Raw genomic sequence first — 23,242 nt, forward strand, 5'->3', positions numbered from 1 at the left:
CAGGATTCGAAGATCGCTTCTTACTCGAACCAGCAAGGTCTGAGCGGGTGCTCCTTTTCAGGGGAGCAAGGGCCAGTCTGGAGCAACCAGACTAGCAGAGCAAATTCAAAGGTTCGTCGGTACTGGGGCCACTAGCCAACGGGCAAGTGACCGGACCAACGCATCGAGCAGGAAAATGCAAAAGGGCCCCACGCAGCACTCGAGGAGTGTGGAGGGGTGAGCTTCGGTGCAAAAGCTGCTCGGGGCTGGAGCTTCTCAAACTCCAATGCACAGCTTCGAGGGAGCCTCGGATGCTGCACGGTCAGCGCTTCGTAGTTTTTTCAAGATGGCCGGCCCCACGCTTCAGGTCGCCTCCACGGGTCTCAGCTCTGCAGGGACTGTGGATCGGGCTGTTAGAAGGCAGGCACGCTGGGTCTTGTCGATCTATGTCGCTCGAGTTCCGGCGGGAACTGCAACAAAGCAAACGTCGAGGTGCTGGATGGTGCCTGTTTGCACAGGGTGGTCACTCCTTGACCACAAGGGAGATTCTTCAGTCTTTCACGTCGAGTGGGATGTCGAAGGGTCCAGAGTTTTGTTTCATAAGTTTCAGTCAGGATAATCTGATGTGCATCTGCACAGCTCCTACTTTTATATCAAATCATGGGGCTGGATTACCTGCTAGGTCACTCCTATGGGTGGGACCCAGGAAGGGGGTGGTTACACACCTTTCCCTTTGTCCAGTTTCGGGCCAGAGCTGGGGCTGGAGTGCCCCAGCACCGGTTTGACTGGATTTTGCATGGGACACCTTGTGTGCCCCAGGCAGTGTCTAGTTTCTTTCAACCCTCCCTGCTCCAATCCCCTATCTCCTGTCTGGGGTGGTGTAACACCTCCCTCTGACAGGAAACCCTTTGTCCAGGCCTCCCCTGCCAAGTTTCGGTCAGCAGCAGGAGGTCAGACTTGTGTCGGCGCAGCAGCACCCATTTTGTGATGCTGAGGCTCTGGTTAGGATTAACCGCATTTTAAGCAAAGTAACATGTCTTCTCCCTCTAGAAGGGTGGAATGCTACCCCCGTCGCCAGAACTGGCGAAGGGGTAGTATTCCAAAGTGTATGACACCAAACACGACATGTTTTGATAAAGCCAAACCAAAGTTAGCATTAACCGCGAGGATTATAATGCACTTAAGAGTATATGGTATGGCAGTATCACTGGAACAGTAGTAAGGAAATGGTTCTGAACACTGCAGACAGGCTCAGCTCATGCTAGAGCACCATCCCACATAAAACCAAGCACTCTGCCTCCAGGATTGTAAAGGCCTGCCATAGGAGTGACTTATAGGTGCATATGTGTCCAGATATAGGTTTAGACATAGGTATACTATATCTAAGCAAGGGGTGATTACACGACCTTGCCCCAGCTGAGTGCTAAGCAAGTTGTGTCAGTTTGGATGGCCAGCCAGGGGTGGCAAAAGATATGCTACAGCCCCTGGTAGGCCTTGGGTGCACCTATGCCCTGGGCATCTATAGTGCACTGTACAAGGGCTGATAAGGTGACCCAATCCAATTTAGTTATGCACCTAGGGTACATGGAGTCCATTTTAAAGAGAGAGCAGATAGCCTGTGGCCCTGAATAGCAGGGTCCTAGGCCAACTAAGTAAAAAACCAGCTAAACACAAGGCAAAAAATCTGGGGTAACCATAGTTAGGTATTCACCTTCCTACATAAGGCGATGACTGCCTGCTTTCGAGAGGTAAAAGAGAGAAATTGAGAAGTTTTCCTGAGAATCCTGATGGTCCCAAAGCAGGTGGACACTGTTCTGTTGACCTGGGGGCCCAGGGAGAGGGAATTTTCCACTATAACATTGAGATTTATTTCCTAGGGACACTGGGCAAGGGCGGGAGACAAGCGTGTCAGGCCACCAGGCATTGGACCAGGTTTGCTGTTGTCTTCCAAAGAGCAAAACCTCTGTTTTGTCCCTGTTAACTCTGAGATAATACTCTACCGTCCAGGAGGAGACTGCCTGCATGCAGTTTTAAAAATTGGTGGCAGATGCCTCTATGCTGTTGGTGATAGACACCATCATTTGGGTGTCGTCAGCATAGGACAGCACCTCCAGAATCGAACCACCCTGGCCAGGGGAGCAACATAAATGTTAAAAAGAGTTGTACTCCGTGAGAAGCACTTGGCTTCAGTGATTTGGTGTAGGGTACTTTTAATACTTTTAAACAGGCTGCATTCAGTGCTTTAAAGCTTCATCAGCAGGCCTCACTGCCGTCCCATCTCCCTCTCACTCCCGGCCTCAACACAGCTCTAATCTGTGGGTGATTAAGGTGAGTTGAGGAGGGGGTCATGAGAGTGAAGGTGTTTGAATTGAGAGACCATTCATTGCTGTATTCAGCCTGGGACTGAACTGTGAACACAAAAAGGTCTCCTGCTGCCTCATGTTATTCACCAGCTGCAGCAAGGGCGCAATGTATATTTCTGCCCAGGGCACTTTCCAAGCGAGGGTCAGCTCTGCCAAGAACACAATGAAATGCACAGCGCTTCAGTGACCTCAAAGGGCTATGAAGTGCTATATAAATAATGAAGTGTAGCTACTTACTCAGCAATATGAACGCGTGTTAGGCCTTGCATGGGGTGTGGAACGAGTTATATAAATAACCACAGAATACAGTATAATTTTCATAGTCAATCGAAAACAGAAATACATCTCATTCTACAACTCAAAGTTAGCACCCGGAACCGTGCAACTACATCACCCCTCTTTTGTGAAAGGCCAAATTGCCTGTAAAACCTTTCAATATGACGTTCAGCAAAAGTTGAAAAGTAATAAGACTCTAGTTAAGTGCCTGCGGTAACCTGCAGACAGCAATGCAAAATACGGTAAGAGGGAAGCGAGGCAACAACATAGCTATACCAGAAATGATTCCAATCAACATAAAGCTTCCAGCTTTCCCATGATCCTGTAATTATGCTGGTCTATTTGACACAGAAGATACCGCACCCAGAGATGGGAAGATTCAAGGCTGGCCGCTATCATTTAAGAATGGTGGACAGAAAAAAAATATAATGCTAGTGGGCACCAATCATTCTGTCTCCTCCATGAAAGTAATATTCATTTCACGGTATGCCTCAAGGGGTAATCAGGATATCTTAAATCGTGGTAACTATTTGAAACTGTTGAATTCAATCCCAGAGCTCAAGGAACTAACAACGGATGTTTTAGATTGGGTCCAATTCAAACAAGATCGTAATAATCCCAACAAAGAGGTGTCCTGCACAACCTGGCATCGCGAAGAGAACGCTCAAAACTTTTTAGAAAATAGTCCCCAATTTGAGAAATGGGGCATCGAGCTGCGAGAATGTAACAATAATCAATACCCAACCTCATTAATTACAAAGCAAAAGTCAAAGAGCCCTACTTTGTCAAATTCTGCTACAAGCAAATTATTCGGGGACCATATTAGGGTTTTAAAGGGAGCAATAGGACCTCTATCTAATCTGACACTGTCCTCTGGGATCAAAGTTACAAACTGTATCTCAGGTTCACGAGTTTGTGAGGCGCTTAAGAAAAATCCAATATCAAGTGATGATTGGGTTTGGCTTACGAAGATTCTCACTACAGGGAAGGCTAGAGTGAACAATTGATGCCTAACTAGTTCGATCAATACAATTAAACCTTTTTATATTTGCTCATGGTATACTCACAGCCTGACAACTTTATTTGAGAACCAAGCAATTGCAACCTTCATAAAGAACTTTGAAGTTCTAATGTTCCAGGAAACGTTGAATGCGTCTAAAGCCCCGCTTATTGGATTTCATGAGTACGCAAACTTTGCATCTCGCTACACTTTCTATGGCCGTGCAAGTGGTGGATTATCCACCTATGTGTCATTGGCCCTGGATATCAAAAACCATGAAATTGATTTTCAACTAGCATGGCTCCTATGCATTAAAATGGATTTCAAACAAGCAATAATATTTTTAAATATTTATTTAAGTACAAAACGTTCTGTTAGGATCCCAATTTACTACACTCTGTGAAGCAGCCAAAACTTTGAAATATCAATACCCAGCCACTATGTTAATCATCTCAGGAGACTTTAACATGCATTTGTTCTCCAAATACCGAGCCAAACCAAGCAGAGCCTTAATGCAGATGTGCCGTTCCCTGCTTAACAAATATAATTTCAAGTTAAAAAGGAAAGACATACAAAATAGTACTGAGAGCGTTCCAACATTTAAAAATTCACTGCAACACTCCACTATTGGTTATACCATCATTTCAAAGGATCTTGCAACATTCCTCCGTGATTATCAGGTGATCCCAAGAATAGAAAGTGACCATAACCCACAAGTAATGTCATTGGTTATATTGGTTCATGATTTGCCTGAGTCAATGTCTATGGTAACCAGGTCAACGTCCTACAATCTGAAAAGGTTAGTGTGGGATTCGTCAAATCAGATGGAAATATGGGCATTTATAGAACCTGCAATTGCCACAGCGCTAACCGAGAAAAGTCAAGGGAAGTCAATGGTCGAAATAGGACCCTGTTTTTGTGCTTCCCTATCCCTTCCATCTACAGATAAAAGTTTTTAAATCGGTCTTCAGGGTTCCAAAGAATATCAGGCATGCCAACGTCAGATTGGAATTTGGTCTGAAAAGACAATCTTTATTTAATAAGACAGTCTGCATTTTTAAATTCTTTATACTCCTTCTGTTCAGACCCAGGCACACCCGCACATTTTTGCTTGGACGAAATAATGGGGTATGAGCACGCTGCGGGTTGGAGATCTTCTTTAACTGAGAACCTAGACAATTTTAAGTCTCAGCCCCTTGAAGATGTAGCTAGAAATAAAGCAGTGTTCAGACAGACACTAAAGCAATCAGCTAATTTCCTAACTATTTTATTGGATAAGGATGAGCTTGCTAAAAAAAAAAAAAGCCATGCATGGTCGGTTATCAATTCATTCACCAAATTGGAGCCACAATTTTATCTTATTACCCATTTAAAACAATTTATAAGAGACAAATTTTTGCTGGTACGATTTGGGAGATATCCCACTAAGGATGGACGACCCCTCCCCCCCGGGTACAAAATTGAATGAGAAGAAAAAGCCCTATTAAAATCCATCTTTAAAGAAAATGGGGAGAGGTCATGTCAGCAAGCAATTACCGGGAAAACGGCTCATCTGACCACACAGTTAAAGTTTATTCTTATTGCCGAAAAAAACTTGATGTTAGGGGCTTGCGATAATCAATAATCGGCCTGTTCAACGTTGCTGTCCCAAGGTGATGTCAATAATACCGCTGTAATCAGACAACTATATAGAATGTTGATTGACGTAAGAAAGGCTTCTTTGAAAGGATTTGCAGTGGCACTTTATCTAAGGCATATTAATTAAGGCATTTTATTTATTGATACTAAAAAAGGGGGCAGTGTAAACAATTCTTAGAAAACTTTGAGAAAGGCTCCTTTTAAAAAGGAACTGTACAGTGGCACTTTATCTAAAGCGTTTTAATTGTGGCTTTTTTACCATTGAGTTTTAAAATACGGGTTAGTGGATGCAATTTATAAAAAAAATCCTTAGATATTTTAATTATTTTTTATATATAATGTTGCATTGTTTTTTATGATTTGTGTGAAACATCTGATTTCTAATACTAGAAATAGTAAGTCCACCGGAGAGGGTTGGCACTTTTGTAATGTGTACATATATAGGCACTTTAACAATGGCACTTTAAATTAGAAATTGGAGGAAAAAATCTTCAAAATGCTGCTAAAATATGGTGTGATTACTGTATTGAAATATAATGCCTCTTCGATATTATTTTACATTTTGTTTTGTTGTGTCCATGCACAATTCAATGTCCTTTACATACTTCCAGTTTGTAATGATTTGTATTAATCAACAGTAAAGTACTCTCACTGTAGTTAAGTGTAAATAAGGGTTTTCACAGGACTGCTGCTTCAGACACGAATCAGATTGAAACAAACTGGCCACATACGAGGGCACTCAAAGCTAATGGTTGGCCTCATAGGAGTCATCATCAGACCCTTCATATATGATCGACACCCGAAGTGAAACTGTATTTTACAAAGAAAATTTCCAGACTCATCCATTAGATGGCGCAATAATCCGCAGCATACGTGTCTAGAAAGAGGTTTATGCTAGAAAAAAAAGAACGCACGCATCTTCTTGTTCTGGCACACATGGGCACAAGTCCTGAAAGCGGCTCTTCGGTTGTATCAGACCCCACACCCTCTTGCCTACAGATTGCTGAAAAGCAGAGTTGATTTTGGTAATTCTGGCAGCACGTGACATGAGCTGATGTGCTCTCTGCTCCCGGTCGATAGTCCTGCTGCAATCTTTGAAAGCACCGTGACTCGTCATTGCCCCATATCTGCCCATTACCAGGCATCAAAGTTTAGCGCATGCCCACGGCCTCAAAGGGAAGGCCTCATTACCGCACAAAGAGACATCATGCATTGAAAACAGGCAGAGCTGCTCGAGTCAGGGCCTGGGACACGCTCGGCTGGACGGCAACACGAGTCTTTGCATCAACAAAGAGCCTCCGTGGTGTCGCGTGAGGCAGGATTTAAACATGAATGTTATCAGGGGCAGCACCGAGCCCGCGGCGGTGCAGGACGGGAGCTGTGCCAGGCCAAGCTGACGGACACCTTACACTCCAGCCTTTCTACCGGAAGCTCCCGGAGGCCGAACGGGACACGGAGGCTGCAAGCAGAGGGGTCGGCGGTGGCGAGCTAGCGCAGCTGTATGTCCCACCCGCCTTCGCCCATGGACTTATGAACTGGGGTTTGATGACTAGTGGTCCTTAGGGTGCTGAAGTAGGCACAGGTCCCATGCCTTGCAGATATATATACGGTGAGGCTGGCTTAGCGCAGAACCCTACCTAGGCAGCTGCAGGGCCTTGTGTCACTATTTATTTTATTTATGCGTTTTTATAGAGCACGGACTTTACCCAAAGGCGTCAGAGCGCTTCACAATAGGAACAGTAATGATATATGAGGAGAAAATTACAAGTGAACACATTACAAAAGCAGACGTTAAGTTACATGAGGCAAAAGTGACAATTGTGAGCAAACAAAATACATGAGGTAGCAAGCGGTGCATTACAGGAGGAAAAAGTGACATGTGTGCAGGTTACAAGAGAAAACAAAGTACAATTAGAGGTATAATACTGCAATATATGGCAAACACTCGAGCACAAGAACAAACGTTACGTAGGCAATGGTGGCACTTGTGCAAGTATCAAAAGCAACCAAAATGTGAGAGGTAGCAAACCGTGTGTTACTAGAGAAAAGTGGCGTGTGCAAGTTACAAAAGAGTACCAAACACAGGTACAAAGATAATAGTGCACTAGTACCTGCAGGTGAGAGAGGGGGCGCAGCCAGAGCCCCATCCGCACCTCCAAAAACAAAGGCTGCTGCAGACGCAAACAAGGTGTAACTAGGACATGTTGTGTGGCAGCCTACGGCTCCGGGTATGCGCCACCGGCCCACTCTAAACTCGCCAGGCAGACATACATTAAAGATTACAGGTCTCAAACGAGCTACTAGTGACACCGTGTCCAATAGACGGTCAGGCATAGCCTCTGGTTCTCTTTCCTGCCCCGCCGCCAGAGGCGGACTGGTCTACAGGAACCTCCGGAGAGGTATGTAATGTTGTAGTACTGCGGGAGCGCAGTCTAGTTGATGCGCACGTAGCCGTGCGCTAGCGTGGGCGTGATGCGTCACCCCGTGCTGGATATAAAATAAAGGAGGCGACCACGCAGAACAAAAGATTGGTGTCCCGGGTCCCTTTATCACGCGCAGCGTCTACCGCGCTGCACACCTCTTAAGGGGCCCGACAATGGCGACGAGGGCCTGACGAGCCCATGCTGTGCCCCTACGTTGAACATAGCCTGGTCTAATGCTGTGTGCCCTCGTGGCCCGACCCTGACCTCGGCAGGTCTCACATGCGGCAGCCCGGACCGAGGCTGTCTGCCCCACGTGGGAGTGGTGGCGCGCCCAGTGACGCTTCCGCGGGAAGGCCCTCGCATCGGCGGCAATAACACTGCTTAGAAGGGAGAGACGATGCCCACCCACCTCACACCAGGTACCTGCGCAGCCCAACCCGCAAGCGGCACAGTCCTACCCAGCACCTCCCTCGCAGCATAGTGGAGCACACCCCAGGGGTCAACAGCAGAGTGTCCATTAGCAGAAGCATAACCCAGCAGCTATCAGCAGCCCGTGTGGCGATTCTGGTGGGGAGGAGCCCCAGAAGTGCGACGCCAGCCCCTGCGCACCCACAGTGCAGCGTTTAGACACCACATACCACCATGGCGACCATCCCACCCATTGAACCATTTGTGGTCGACGGAGCCCCAGCATCCCTAGCTCCGCGGTGGAAAGACTGGACGGAGAGGCTCCAGTTCTACTTTGAGGGAGCTGGCACGGCGAGAGAAAGGGCAGGGCGCTTCTTCTTCACCTCGGTGGGAAAGACATTCACCGCATTTATAAGACCCTGGTGGAAGCCACCCCGCACACTTATGTCACGCTCCTCAATGCGCTCAATGCACATTTCGAGCCAATGGCAAGCAAAGACTACGAGCGTTTCATCTTTAGGCAGGCACGACAGGAAGCTGAAGAATCCCTCAACGCATTCCACGGACGGCTGAAGGAACTGGCGAGCACATGCGGTTTCCGCGACGAACAAGAAGAAATTCGTGGCCAAATCATCCAAGGCTGCTACTCCTCCAATCTGAGGGTGAAAATCCTTCAAGAGGATGGTAAACCATTGGCGGACATCTTGAAGCTAGGCCGGTCCAAAGAGCTGTCACAGGCGAGAGCATCACACATGGAAGCAGCGCTCCACAGACCCATCAAGACGGAGCAAGTTAACGTGGCTGAGCAAGTCAATGTCGTCCGGCCAAAGCAACACCCATTTGAGAGAGGAAGGCCTCCAGAACGTCGAAAGGAATGCGGATACTGTGGGGGGGCGCCACATCAGGCACAAGACTGCCCAGCACGCGGGAGAAAATGTGGGTCGTGTGGGAGGATGAACCATTTTGCATCAGTGTGCAGATCCTCCAAGCCAAAGCCCGAAGCAGCCCATGCCGTCAGAGAAGACCCGGACAGTGAAGACATGGACGACGATTCCAATAACTATCCGGTCCACTTTGTGTTCGCCATAGACCAACCACTGAAGAAGAAACGGCGACTCCCGAAGTGCAGAATTAGAATCCAACACCAAGAAGTGAGGGCAACGATCGACACATGAGCCTCGATCTAACTAATGGCGGCAAATGTCTACAACCAGTTGCGGGAAAAACCCGCGCTGAAGGCGGCCAAAATCCGAGTATTCGCCTATGGACAAAAGACACCGATCCCGTTGATTGGGTGTTTCCAGACAGAGATACAGCACCAAGACCAGAAGACCCCGTCAACCATTTACGTCACCAAGGAAGGCAGTGGGATGCTACTCAGTGGCCAGGCAGCCGAGAACCTCCACCTGATATCCTTCGCGATGGCCGTGTTGGAAGAAGAACTGGACACGATCCTCGAAGAGTTTGAAGACACCTTTCAGGGCATCGGATGTCTAAGAGGAAAAGAAGTATCTCTTCACATCGACCCATCCATCCAGCCAGTAGCACTCCGACATCGACGTATAGCATTCCACCGAAGGAAGAAGGTGGAGCAAGAATGAATATGCTACTTACCAGTATGCATCTGTTCTTGGCATGTAGGGCTGCTAACATTCATATCTTTTGCATTAGATCGCCGCCTAGTGTTGGGTCCGGATGATCGCACATTGTTGTCCTGGAAGAGTCTTCGAAGTATCCTGAGATAGGTGGCTCCTCCCCTGGACTACAGTGCGCATGGGCATCGGCTCCATCCCCAGATTGTTTTTAGCCATTGTGGCAGAGATGGAGTGTAAAGTGTAAAGGATGTCCATGCTAATGATTGAATGCAAGAGTATGTCTGCAGCTGCGACAGGCACCGGGGAGGAGGGTGGGCGATATGAATGTTAGCAGCCCTACATGCCAAGAACAGATGCATACTGGTAAGTAGCATATTCAGTTCGAGGCATGTGGGCTGCTAAATTCATATCTTTTGCATAGAATATATAGCAGTCCCTCCATTAGCGGCGGTTGCCCGTGCCAGCTGCAGAAACTTGAAAAAGTGTTTTGAGAACAGCCTGTCCTACAGCTGCTTGGTGCTTGGAATGCACATCAACACAGTAGTGTTTTGTAAAGGTATGTGGTGTAACCCACGTGGCTGCTCTGCAAATGTCTTCTAAAGGAATGTTCCCCAGGAAAGCCATGGATGCCCCCAATTTGCGTGTGGAGTGCGCCCTTGGGGGTATTGTTAAGGTACGTTTAGCCTTTTGATAACAGATTTGGATGCATTTAACAATCCACCTGGCTATTCCTGCTTTGGAAATAGGGTTGCCCTTGTGTTGTGGCGAGAAGGCAACAAAAAGTTGTTTTGTTTTCCTAAAGTGTTGTGTCCTGTCAATATAGTACATCAACGCCCTCCTGACATCCAAAGTATGAAGCATTCTTTCCGCCACCGTTTGTGGGTTTTGGAAGAATGCAGGCAAGTCAATAGTTTGGTTGAGATGAAACTGTGACACCACCTTCGGAAGGAATTTGGGGTTAGTACGTAGTACCACCCTATTTGGATGAATTTGAATGAATGGCTCTTGGATTGTGAGCGCTTGCAGCTCACTGACACGCCTTAGTGATGTAATCGCTATTAGGAAAGCTACTTTCCACGTCATGAACTGGAGTTCACACAAGTGTAGTGGCTCAAAAGGTGGTCCCATCAGCCTGGTGAGGACCACATTGAGGTTCCACACCGGAGCTGGCGGTGTTCTTGGGGGAATGACTCGTTTCAGACCTTCAAGAAAAGCCTTAATGGCAGGCACTCTGAAGACAGAGAGATGCTGCCTGTTCTGAAGATAAGCTGCTATGGCGGATAGATGTATCCGAATGGAAGTGTACGCTAGATTGCACTTGTAAAGATGTAACAGATAGCAAATGATGTTAGGGATAGATGCATCTAGCGGGTTGATGTTATTGGCCGTACAGTAAATGACAAAACGCTTCCATTTTGCAGCATAGCATGCTCTGGTAGTCGGCTTTCTTGCCTGCTTGATGATGTCCATGCATTCTGGAGGTAGGTGAAGGTATCCAAACTCTAGGACTTCAGGAGCCAGATCGCCAGGTTGAGCTGTTGCGGATCTGGATGCTGAATGTCTCCATGGTTCTGCGTCAAAAGTCTGGGCGTGAGGCGCAGCCTTTGATGCGGCACCACCGAGAGTTCCAGGAACGTGGTGTACCATGCTTGGCGCGCCCACGTTGGAGCAACTAGGATGAGTGTCATCGAGTGCTGCCTTAGTTTTCTTGCCACCAGCGGTATCAGAGGGGCTGGCGGAAAAGCGTACGCAAATCTGCCTGACCAGTTCATCCATATCGCATTCCCCTGCGACTGTGGGTGAGGGAACCTGGCGGCAAAGTGTTGGCATTTTGCGTTTTCGTTTGTTGCAAACAGGTCTATCTCCGGATGACCCCACTGCTGGAAGTACGGGCGGAGTACTGATGGGTGCAACTCCCACTCGTGCATCTGATGGCTGTATCTGCTGAGCAGATCCGCCATCTGATTGTCCTTGCCCGGGAGGTGTTCTGCCATGAGGAAAATGTTCCTCTGAATGGCCCACTTCCACATGCTCTGAGCCAGATGAGACAGCTGTGCGAGTGGGTGCCCCCCTGCTTTTGAATGTAGTACATCGCGGTCATGTTGTCCGTCCGGACTAACACTACCTTGTTGCACAGATGTACATTGAAGGACTTGAGCGCCATGAAGATTGCCATCAGTTCCAGATAGTTGATGTGCATCTTCTGTTGCTGCGTCGTCCATAGTCCCTGCACTGTGTAAGTGAGCAGATGAGCTCCCCATCCCTGGAGAGATGCGTCCGTTGTCAGGATAATCTGTGGCACTGGCTCCTGGAACAGTCGGCCCTTGCAAAGGTTGTGTGGATTCCACCAATGCAGAGAGTCGTATGCCCGACTGGTAACCAACACTAGGTCTGTCAATTGTCCCTGAGCCTGTGTCCACTGGTTTGCTAAGCACTCCTGGAGCGGACGCATATGTAAGCGTGCGTGAGGGACTATAAAGATGCAGGAGGCCATCATGCCAATCAACTGCATGAATACTCTCGCTGGAAGCGAGTGTTGTGGTCTGAACTTTTGGACTAGAGACTGCATGCTGTCTATCCTGACTTGGTTTGGCTGAGCCATGGCCGTCAGGGTATTGATCGTCGCACCCAGAAACTGCCGGACATGTGCCGGCTGAAGATGCGACTTTGGGTAGTTCAACGAGAAGCCCAGACTGTGAAGGAGGTGAATGGTAGTCGACATGTCTGCGGCGCACTGTTGTTCCGACTTGGCTTGAACAAGCCAGTCGTCTAGGTAGGGGTAGACATGGATGTTCTGTCTCCTGAGGTGCGCCGCTACTGTCGCCAGACACTTGGTAAACACTCTTGGGGCTGTGGTCACTCCGAAGGGCAGGACCTTGAACTGATAATGCTTGCTGTTGATAGTGAACCTGAGGTATTTTCTGTGGGACGGGTGCAGTGGTATGTGGAAATAAGCATCCTTGAGGTCTAAGGTTGCTAAGAAGTCCCCTTGGTTTAACAAGGGAAGAATCTGTTGCAGTGTAAGCATATGGAAATGTTCTGACAGTATATACAGGTTAAGGGGACGCAGATCCAGAATGGGTCTGAGAGATCCGTCCTTCTTTGGAATAAGGAAGTACAGGGAATATACCCCTGTGCCTTCCTCCTCCACTGGCACGAGCTCGATTGCGCCTTTTTGCAGCATCACCACTACTTCTTGCTGCAATAAGTGCAAGTGCTCTGCGGACATAGGCCGTTGCCTTGGTGGAATGTTGGGTGGAGTGGACTTTAACTCTAGACAATAACCGTACTGGACAAGTTTTCGTACCCACCTGTCTGTGGTGATGTTTGTCCAGACTGGCAGGAACTGCTGGAGTCTCCCCCCGACAGGTGTTAAATGGTCGGGGGGCAGTGACAGAGAGTCACTGTTTGTTTGGGGCAGAGGAACGGGAATTGTTGTTTCCCCTGCCACGTCCTCTGGTGCTGTTTCCGCGATAACCCCCTTTGTTCTGTTTGGGGTACGAGGACTGTGCTCCACCTCTAGAGAACTGTGACTGTTGACCTATCTGTCCTCTGGTGACTCCACGTGCACCTGAGCGACGAAAAGTGTTGCCCCGGAACTGTTGCGATTGTAGGGCCCCCATAGACTTAGCTGTTTCGTTGTCTTTCTTAATCTTTTCGAGGGTGGTGTCAACATCAGGACCAAACAGTCTATCAGGATTGACGGGCTGATTGAGTATGGTTGTTTGAATGTCCGGTTTAAACCCCGATATGCGGAGCCACGCTTGTCGTCTCAGCATGACGCTAGTGTTAATGGCCCTAGCTGCTGTGTCTGCGGCATCAAGTGCACACTTTATGGCTGCGTTGGAGATTAGTTTGCCCTCCTCTATAAGCAGTTTGGTACCCTCTTGAAACTGCGGAGGCAGGTGTTGTAAGACTTGCTCTAGGGTGTCGTAATGCGCCCTATCATAACGTGCCAATAGTGCCTGTGTATTCGCAATACGCCAGAAATTGGCAGCCTGCGCGGCTACCCTTTTGCCCCCTGCCTCCAGCACTTTTGACTCCTTGTCCGGGGGAGGAGCTTCACCCGTCGTTTGGGAGTTTGCCCTTTTGCGGGCATTTGCAACCACAAGGGAGTCTAGTGGCAACTGTCCCCGAATGTATGCAGGGTCTGCAGGTGCTGGTCTGTACTTCTTCTCGATGCGTGGATTGACAACCCTTGCCCTGGTAGGTTCTTTAAAGATGTCCGCAGCATGCTTAAGGACACCTTTGAGCATAGGCAGTGTCTTTACTGTCCTTTCAGAGACTGAAAAAGTGTCAAATAGAAAGTCTTCTTCCACTGGGTCAGCATGCATGTCCACATCATGATTAGCAGCTGCCCGTTCAATGAGTGCATGAAAACCTGCAGAGTCTTCTGTTGGGGATGCACGTGCACTGAAAGGCTGTGGGTCCTGCCCCACACTCTGGGTGCCCTGGTCACCTATGTCGTCATAGGAATCCTGCTGTGCATCTGGTTCATTGATGGGGAAAGTGTATTGGTCATCTTCTCCATATCCCTCTCCTTCAGAGTGCTCTGGGGAAGGTGTTGGGCTCCTTCTAGGAGGAGGCTGTATAGGTTCCATCAGGGCTGAAGCGTCCTGAGCAAGCCTTTTCTTCTTCAGTGGGATAACATAGGAGTCCACTGGTTGAGAAGTGATCCTTCTTTTGTAAAGGGTCAATTTGCCCGTGTCTGCGTCGATAAAACGCTCAGAATCTTCAGCTGAGTCGAGTAGTCGACCTGAAACTGCTGCAGACTTTGACGATTCCGATGTCTTTGGCGCCGTTTTTGGCGTAAAGGCCTTCGGTGCCTCCTTTGGCGGCAGAAGGAAGAGAAGTTTACCAGCAGGCTTTGCCGGCATGTCCATCGGATTCTGGGGCGACGGGGTCGGAGCCGACGTCGCAGAGGCCTTCTCCCGAATTCTCTGTAGGGAAGAGACGATGAGGGACGCGTCACCCACAGCGGCACTTGGCGCCGACGAGGAGGCCTTCACCTTGCCATCGGATCCGACGTCTTGTAGGCCCTTCTGAGTCTTAGACGTTGATGCTGCAGCCGTAGACACAGAGTCCTTGGACCGATGTGTTGAGCTTCCAGCCTTCGATCCGTGTGATTTTGCAGGCTCCGTCTCCACCGGAGTCTTGTCGCTGGCTTTGGCGGGCTTTGACGGCGTCGCACTGGTCGACCCGTGCCGAACTCCCTTCTTAGAGGAAACCTCCTCTGCCGACGACTTCGACACTGTCGAATCAACAGTTTTCTTCGACTTCTGTGGACCGGAGGCCGACGGAGTCGAAGAGGCAGCAGCTTTGGGTGGTTTTGGTGGAACGGCCGCCATCTTAGGGACGCTCGAATCCGTAGGTTTCGGTTTCGTTTTCGGGTCGGCCATTTTAGGTGTAGTCGATACCGTTGGTTTCAGTTTCGGTTTCGATACGGGCTGCGCAGCAAGTATGTCCGTGGCCGGGCCTGAAGGCGGGGCCGTGGCTTGCGGTACGGGGTCTTGGGTAAGGCCGAGTGGCGATCCCGTGACCCGAGCCTGATCGGCGTAACCTTCGGGGCATAGCTCATCCCCTGAGCTATCTTCCGCGGCCCCATAAACTTCTTCGACGTCCCCTACCTCATCGACGTATTCAAGGCCTTGACCCACGACTCCGTCGTCGTCTTCCGGATCCGCCTCGACCTCCGTCGCGGGCGGTGAGATTTGAAGATGATGGCTTAGGCCCTCTTCTTCTTGGTCGCCGAAGATGTTGTCTGGATCCGGGGCCGCCTGTCTGGCCTCAAGGCGCACCGCGCGCCGAAGCTTGAGCGTCTTCTTTGACCTGAATCTGGAGCAGGCCATACAGGTGTCCTCGTTATGGTCTGGCGAAAGGCATTTGTTACAGACCGGGTGCACGTCGATATGTGGGTATTTGGACCCACAGAGGGGACAGTATTTAAACGGGCTCCGCTCCATGCTGAAAAGTTGCGGTCGTGTTGCGATGAGAAGGCCTCGATGTCCGAAGAGTGATACGACTCCGTAGATTCCGACTCAAAGAGACGGAAGAACTCGAGACCGTACGCAAACAATACCGACGCAATGAATGTAAGGCCTTTTGGCCGTAAAAAAGCTAGTTTTCTCGGTTCCGACAGAGAGACGTCGAGACCGCATCCGAACCCAATGGCGGAAAAAAACAATCTGGGGATGGAGCCGATGCCCATGCGCACTGTAGTCCAGGGGAGGAGCCACCTATCTCAGGATACTTCGAAGACTCTTCCAGGACAACAATGTGCGATCATCCGGACCCAACACTAGGCGGCGATCTAATGCAAAAGATATGAATTTAGCAGCCCACATGCCTCGAACCTGGAGACTCTCGAGAGACAAGGCATAATCGAGAAAGTCAGTGGGCCTACTCCTTGGGTATCGCCAATCGTCGTGGCGCGAAAGCCCAAACAGCCAGGGCAGGTCCGCATCTGCGTCGACATGCGCCTACCCAACGCAGCAGTGAAGAGGGAACGACACTTGACCCCCACTATAGATGATATCCTGGGAGAGCTGAATGGAGCGAGATGGTTCTCCAAAATGGACCTGAGGTCAGGGTACCATCAACTACCCTTACACCCGGACTCCAGATACATAACCACTTTCTCCACCCACGTGGGCCTCCGGCGCTACCGACGACTCAACTTCGGGATCTCGAGCACCGCTGAGGTATTCCAAAACACGATTCAAGAAGTCCTGAGCGGTCTCACAGGAGTCCTGAACGTCAGCGACGACCTGCTGATCTACGCCAACACGGTGGAGGAACATCACCAGAGGCTCAGATGCGTCTTGCAAAGGATCAAAGAATCAGGTCTCACATTACATCGTGAAAAGTGTCAGTTCCTGCAGAACAAAATAAGTTTTTTCGGATACACCTTCTCCGACAAAGGAGTGGCTCCAGACCCAGACAAGGTGAGAGATGTACAAGCGGCCCCAGCGCCGACCAACATATCGGAAGTGCGGAGCTTCCTAGGGATGGTAAACTTCTGTGGGCGATTCATCCCAGACCTTTCCAACCTCACCAGACCACTACGGGAGCTCACCAAGTCCGCCTCCCCCTGGCAGTGGGGAGAAGAGCAGGAGCGAGCATTTCAAGACACCAAAGCCGCACTGTCGGCTGACAAGACTCTGTCGTACTTCTTCCCTGCCAAAGCGACCAACATTGCAGTGGACGCCAGCCCGTATGGACTGGGAGCGGTGCTGACACAGAGCCATGGCGGTGACGACTGGGCCCCCATTGCCTATGCCAGCTGGTCTCTGACCGAAACCGAACAAAGGTACTCTCAGATTGAGAGGGAGGCGATCGCCATCCATTGGGCCTGCAGGCACTTTCACGTGTACGTGTATGGACATCCCTTTACTGTATCCACCGGTCATAAGCCTCTAATTCCACTCTTCAGAGGGTCCGTGTCCAAGCCTCTGCCAAGGATAGAGAAATGGATCCTCCAGCTTCAGGAATACGACTACAAACTGGAGTTCAAACCTGGCGCAACAAACCCAGCGGATTACCTCGCCAGGCATCCTAGGGCAGCTACCAATCAAGAGAAAGAAGATGCAGAGGAAACAGAGGAGTACGTGAGAATCATCTTAGAGAGATCGCGACCACTGCCCATGGGAATTGACATGATAGTGGAGGCGACTCGCAGCGACGAGGTTCTCCAACTAGCAGTAAATGCTCTGCGAAGTAATGACTGGAAGACACTTCAAGCATCCTTAAATAAGAGAACACCCGAAGCAAAGTGCGCTCTGGAAACCATCCTCAAGGTCAAGGACGAACTGTCAGTTGACAGTCAAGGATGCCTTCTAAGAGGCCCACGAATCGTAATGCCGACGAGCCTGACCCAACAAGCAATCGACTTAGCCCACCGCGGTCACCAGGGCATAGTGAAGACGAAGAGTAGACTCAGGGCAAAGGTGTGGTTCCCTGACATGGACGCCAGAGTTGAACAGACGGTCAAAGAATGCCGATGGTGTCAAGCGGCTGGACCCCCTGAGTCTCCACCTCCGGTCATCACGGAGGACAACCCGAGGAAGCCGTGGGAACGGGTGAGCGCAGATTTCGGACACCTTCCGGATGGCCGCTACATGCTCGTCATCATTGACGACTTTACCAAATATCCGGAAGTAGAAATAATCACGTCATTGGCTGCCAAAGAAGTAGTAGCAAAGTTCAAAAAGGTCATTGCCACCCATGGGATCTTCGAGCAAGTGAAGACCGACAACGGACCACTCTTCCAAGGGCAGGAGTTCGCTGACTATCTCCAAGAGTGGGGAATCCAGCACCGGGAAATGTGACCCCAAGGTGGCCTCAAGCCAATCGAGAGGTAGAGAGATTCATGAGGACCCTTAACAAAGTTATCCGGATTGCCCACGCTGAGGAGGCACCATTAGAGAGCCATATACACGTTCCTGAGGGAGTACCGGCTCACGCCCCATCGCACGACCACCGCTGCCCCGGGGCCGTCGACTATGGGAAGAATAGTCAGAGACACAATACCTCATCATCACACCTGGACCCCAAACGAAGCATGCTCCCGGCAAACCATGCTCAATCGGAAGCGCTCAAACGACTACGCCAGTTTCAGGCGCCGAGCCAAAGAGTCGCCCATCTGGGAAAGGGATCAAGTCTACGTGAGAGACCGCTACCCAGGGAGCAAATTCCGACTTCCATTCGAACCCAGACCATGGACACGCCGATCCGGCACCATGGTGACAGCCCAACGCGAAGGAGAAACCGTAACACGCAATGTATCATTCTTCAAGCGAGCCTCTGTTCCATCCGAGAGCCACTCCAGCCAGGAAACAGGCCGAGCACCGGCGAGCCCAGCGGAGCACAGCAACAGCCCATCGGAAGGTGATCATGAAACACCAGTGGACAGGTCTGCAGTGAGCTCACCGACTCCTGAGGGGCCCAGTGCTACCAGTCCCCCGCTGTCCGGGGACGGGCGGTCCCCAACCTTGATCCGACAGGAAGCTCCACGGAGAGTTCTGTTTTGTGGAGAGGCCGCGGGCTATGGACTGAGAAGAAACCCAGCCCCATCCTCGCAGCTGGCGGACTTTGCAGTAGGCTGAGATCGAAGCACCTGATCATCGGACTGGTAACCGGCCTTTGGCCATTCTAATTTTTCACCCTGCCAGATGGCGCAAAGTGACTTTTCTGATAACTGTTATGTTTTGTTTTAATAAAGGTTAAAAGGAATGTAATGTTGTAGTACTGCGGGAGCGCAGTCTAGTTGATGCGCACGTAGCCGTGCGCTAGCGTGGGCGTGATGCGTCACCCCGCGCTGGATATAAAATAAAGGAGGCGTGGCCCCGGAGTTTAGTCCGGACCACGCGGAACAAAAGATTGGTGTCCCGGGTCCCTTTATCACGTGCAGCGTCTACCGCACTGCGCACCTCTTAAGGGGCCCGACAAGGTACAAACACCCCGGGCCCTCCGGGAGGCTGGTAGGGCTGGATGCCAAGGGGAACAGAAAATAAATGGGACAGAAGTCACAGAACTACTTTTAGTTTTGTATTTTAGTTGCATCCACGCGTCGTCACACCCAGGAGGCGCTGAATGACATTAGCTGGGTAGCACGCTAGCAGTAGGCGGTGCTTGATTGGAAGGAAGGGTGCTGGATCGGAGCGTGGCCTGTGTGTACAGTGTTTTGGTGTTATGCGTGTGACTGCGTGTGTGATTGATCAATCATGAGTCATTGCAACGGTTGGTTTGGTTGGTCGGGTGCAGTATCTACAACAGTACATCTAGCTGAGTCGAAGTTTAGAGATTTAGTTATGCACACGATCATTCTTTTTGTGACCAAAGAGCTATGATGTTGTCTACAGTATTATTTCTACTGTAGGGCACTTTACTAAAAACATACCTTGAATGGATCCAATCCCCGTCGGCATAAACAACATTTCAAAGGTGTCAATCACGCACCTGCTGGATGAGCAAGATAACTCGATGGGTTCAGCTCACTCAGTACAAAGATTAACAAGTGCCTTGTGGTTTATTAGTTGGAATTCTGACAAAGCCATCTCAGCTTTTCATCCTTACGAAGTGGGCAAAACAAGCACAACTGAACTCAGTACAGTACCACCAACTATTTAAGCACTAAGTGGCAATTCAGTTTAGGAGGCGAGCTACTCACATGGTGAATAATAATAATAATAATAATACTGAGAACACCACAATAAACGCTTGGTCTAAAGCCTGGGCCACCTTACCAGAGATCCTGGCCACATCAGGGCCCAGCTCCTCTCGGGCTTTAGCCAGCTCCTCGGGCACAGGGTCGAGCTTTACTGGAATGTCCTCGGTGACTGCCAGGGTGGAGTATGTGCTGATCACCAGGATACCCAGACCGATGCCAAGAATCATCTGTATCAGGAAGACATGGTGTATGCATTTAAAGGGCCGCTCAGAGCAGTGAAGTAAACACACCACAAGCACTGGCATCGATTGGCAAGAGATTACCTGGGGTAAGCGAGACCTGCGCAGGGGGCCCTCAGCTCTTTAGAAAATTAAATAATATTGGCATATTAAGTATCCATACATAAAAAGGCAACATTTAAAATATTAAACTGTGTAAATGTGAAGAATTTTAAATTGGAGGCTAACAATGATGATGGTACCCTTTGCGGGATTTGTAAGAGCAGCGCAAGCACAGCAAACAAAGTGTAGTATGGCCGACTGTCGGCCTCAAATGATGCACTGGTGTGCACCAACAAAAAGAAAGTATGAATTAGGAGCAAAAAAAAGACAACGTGATGTGCTAGAGCGTGAGATATTGTTTCACCTTTTAGAAATAAAAACACATTTTGAAAAACTCCAAACTTTCCATTAATAAGTGTAGATTGCTATATTTTTTGCTTGTGAATTAAATACAATATTTCGCAATTTCTTTATTTGTTTTACGTTGACTTCTTTCTGTGTTTTTGTTTAGTGTTTTGAGGTTCAAATCGTAGAAATTGGTCAGCCTGGGGTCCCAAGTTTCCAGTAGTGATTCAGCAGGTGTCCCCTTAAGTCAAAATGTTGAGAACCACTAAACTAGAGCACAGCGCATCACGTCCTGAGTGGAAATTCCTCTACCTTATAGAAAATTGCTTTAAAATATCGCAGTTAATTCATCTGTTTTGTGCAAGGACATTTCAGAGCTTAACGGTTATTTGTTCCATTTAAACTGCACTAACATGTACCTGTTGTAGTATTGGTGAGAGATGCACTTGTTACTTCTAATTTCTTACTGAAGAATGTCCCAACCAACAGTAATTCCTCGTTTGCATGATGCCTTGTTTGTTGGTTGTTACAAGGTGCCTATGCTGCCCTAAAGCTGTTTCATGGTACTGCAGGAAGGAGTAAGTAGGAGGGAATGAGGCAATATTATGCTGATTTTTAAAAATGTTTATCAGTCACCATCGGATCTCTTTAATCTTTTTTCAAGGGCTCCTCGTGAAATGATTCTGTTTGCCTTATTTGGATAACAAATAACTAAGGCTTCATGGATCTCTTACGGAAGTTTACATTGAGAAAGAAAGCTGAGAAATAGAAGCAGTTTTTGTTAGAAGAGGAAAACCGTGTAGAACTGTCTATTCTGCAGAGACTGCCTATATTCCCACACCCTCCTCTCACCTACCAGGCTTGTATGATACTACAGTCCCTCTGTTATTTCCTGCTTCCCCTAATACTCGGTCAAAGAGGGTTAGATCCATGGCATATGTTCAGAATAGCCAATGGCCAGGTAAACGAGTCCATTTAGATTCAATGTAACTATTGCCTTTGCAGGTATCACGGAAATCCAGCATTGATCCAGCGCTCCTAAAATACGCTGGCTAACTCTGCGCCAGAAGATGCAAGCTTCTGGCACTACAAGGACCGGTACATTAGATATCGGTGGCGAGCTATCGCAGCTGTATGTCCCACCCGTCTTCGCCCATGGACTTATGAACTGGGGTTTGAGGACTAGTGGTCCTTAGGGTGCTGAAGTAGACACTGGTCCCATGCCTTGCAGATATATATGTACGGTGAGGCTGGCTTAGCGCAGAACCCTACCTAGATTGCCCCAGCTCTTCAGTCTGCCAAAGTGATTTCCTCAGATGACTGGAGCCAGTACCCCTTGCAATCTGCCCCAGAATCTGCATAATGATAGCCAGAAACCAGGCTCTCTTGACCACCAATCATGTCCAATATCGATCGTTCAAAGCAGCAGATAGTACAGTACCGATCGTCATCTTGAAAAGTTGAGAACTCAAGTTGTTTTGCAAGGCCATCCTCATTGAGAATAATGATACCAGTATATTGCATACAGTATTGTTATGTATGGCTCTCATTGAGAGCCATTAGTGTGAATGTCACATTCTAAATGTGATAATTGAGTGCTGTGATGTAGCAACGATGGGCTACAGCGCTAATAACTTACTATTACTACGTCAAATATGAATTCCAGGCTGCCTCGCTGGGCTCGGTGAGAGCTGCCAGAGCAGCGCTGGAATGCAGGAAGCGCAGCTTCTGAAGGAAGGGAAGGCACAGAGAGTGGTGCGGATGAGTGACAGGAGGTCAGGTCTTTTTCCATTAGGGAGAGGGAGGAGAGGCCAGGTTATGAATTGCTTCGCGATCACCCTTCTCGCCCCTGTGTAGCAGTTGATAGCAGGGGTAGGTGCTTTTTTTGAGGGGGAGGGGGGCATATATAACAAAGTAATGGATGGGTAAAAAGTGAATTACAGGGATGTTTTTCATCTCTGGGTTCTGAGTGACATCATAGACAACTTGAGCTTCGTCCTCGTTGTCAGTCTGATGTCACTCGGAACCAGTCAGTGAAAAACATCCCTGTAATTCACTGTTACCCATCTATAATTCTATGTATTTATTCAGTAGACCCAGTGCCCATGGAACTGTGCTGAGGTCAACCGTGTGTAAAGCAGGACTTGTGGGAAATGTGAGGAGTTGGATCTGGTAGGCTTTGTATTAAACTGGTAGGTAGTGAGAGAAGCTGAAGCTAGTATACTGCAAAGGCAGGGCTGGCTCTAGGGCAGTGCGACTGGTGCAACCGCACCAGGTGCTGACTTCGGGTAGGGGCGTCATGTTTGCAAGTAAATTATGGTTTTAAAAGCACTTGCTGCCACGTTCCTTGCCCTCCAGCAATTTTCAGGCAATAATAAGAATGTAAAGATAACTCCGGTGATTAATGTTCTTCCTAGAGAGAGATCGGAGTTTTGTTTTTGACTCATGGTAAGGTAGCACAAAGGGTTAATGTACCTGCTGCATAGAACATTTATCATGCAAATCACAGAGTGCATATAATGTAAAAAGGTCAGTGGGTTACTGCTTTTGTCAGAGATCTTTTTGATACTTGCAGTTTATAAGTTAAAATCCTAATATAGAAAAGTAAGCTATTAACTGTCATCAAACAGCTGCATGCAAACTGCAAGGTATACATTAGAGAGTTATGGTATTATTCCCGTCTTTGATTATCCTAATGTTGCAAAAAGGGTTCATTTGGGTAGAAATCAATTCGGATTAATAAAGATAAACCCCAACCATGGTGTT

General features: G+C 48.8%; 1 protein-coding gene across 2 annotated transcripts in view; it reads right to left on the reverse strand.

Moving 5' to 3' along the window:
* SLC38A10 (solute carrier family 38 member 10) overlaps positions 1-23,242 on the reverse strand; it is a 433,558-nt gene that overhangs the window by 165,870 nt on the left and 244,446 nt on the right. For both annotated transcript variants that reach the window (XM_078654197.1, XM_078654198.1), the window contains exon 11: positions 19,927-20,077. In XM_078654197.1, the coding sequence (XP_078510323.1) occupies positions 19,927-20,077 (151 nt within the window). The remainder of the gene's footprint in view (positions 1-19,926; positions 20,078-23,242) is intronic.

Source organism: Lissotriton helveticus, chromosome 7, assembly GCF_964261635.1.
Source record: "Lissotriton helveticus chromosome 7, aLisHel1.1, whole genome shotgun sequence".
NCBI lineage: Eukaryota > Metazoa > Chordata > Amphibia > Caudata > Salamandridae > Lissotriton > Lissotriton helveticus.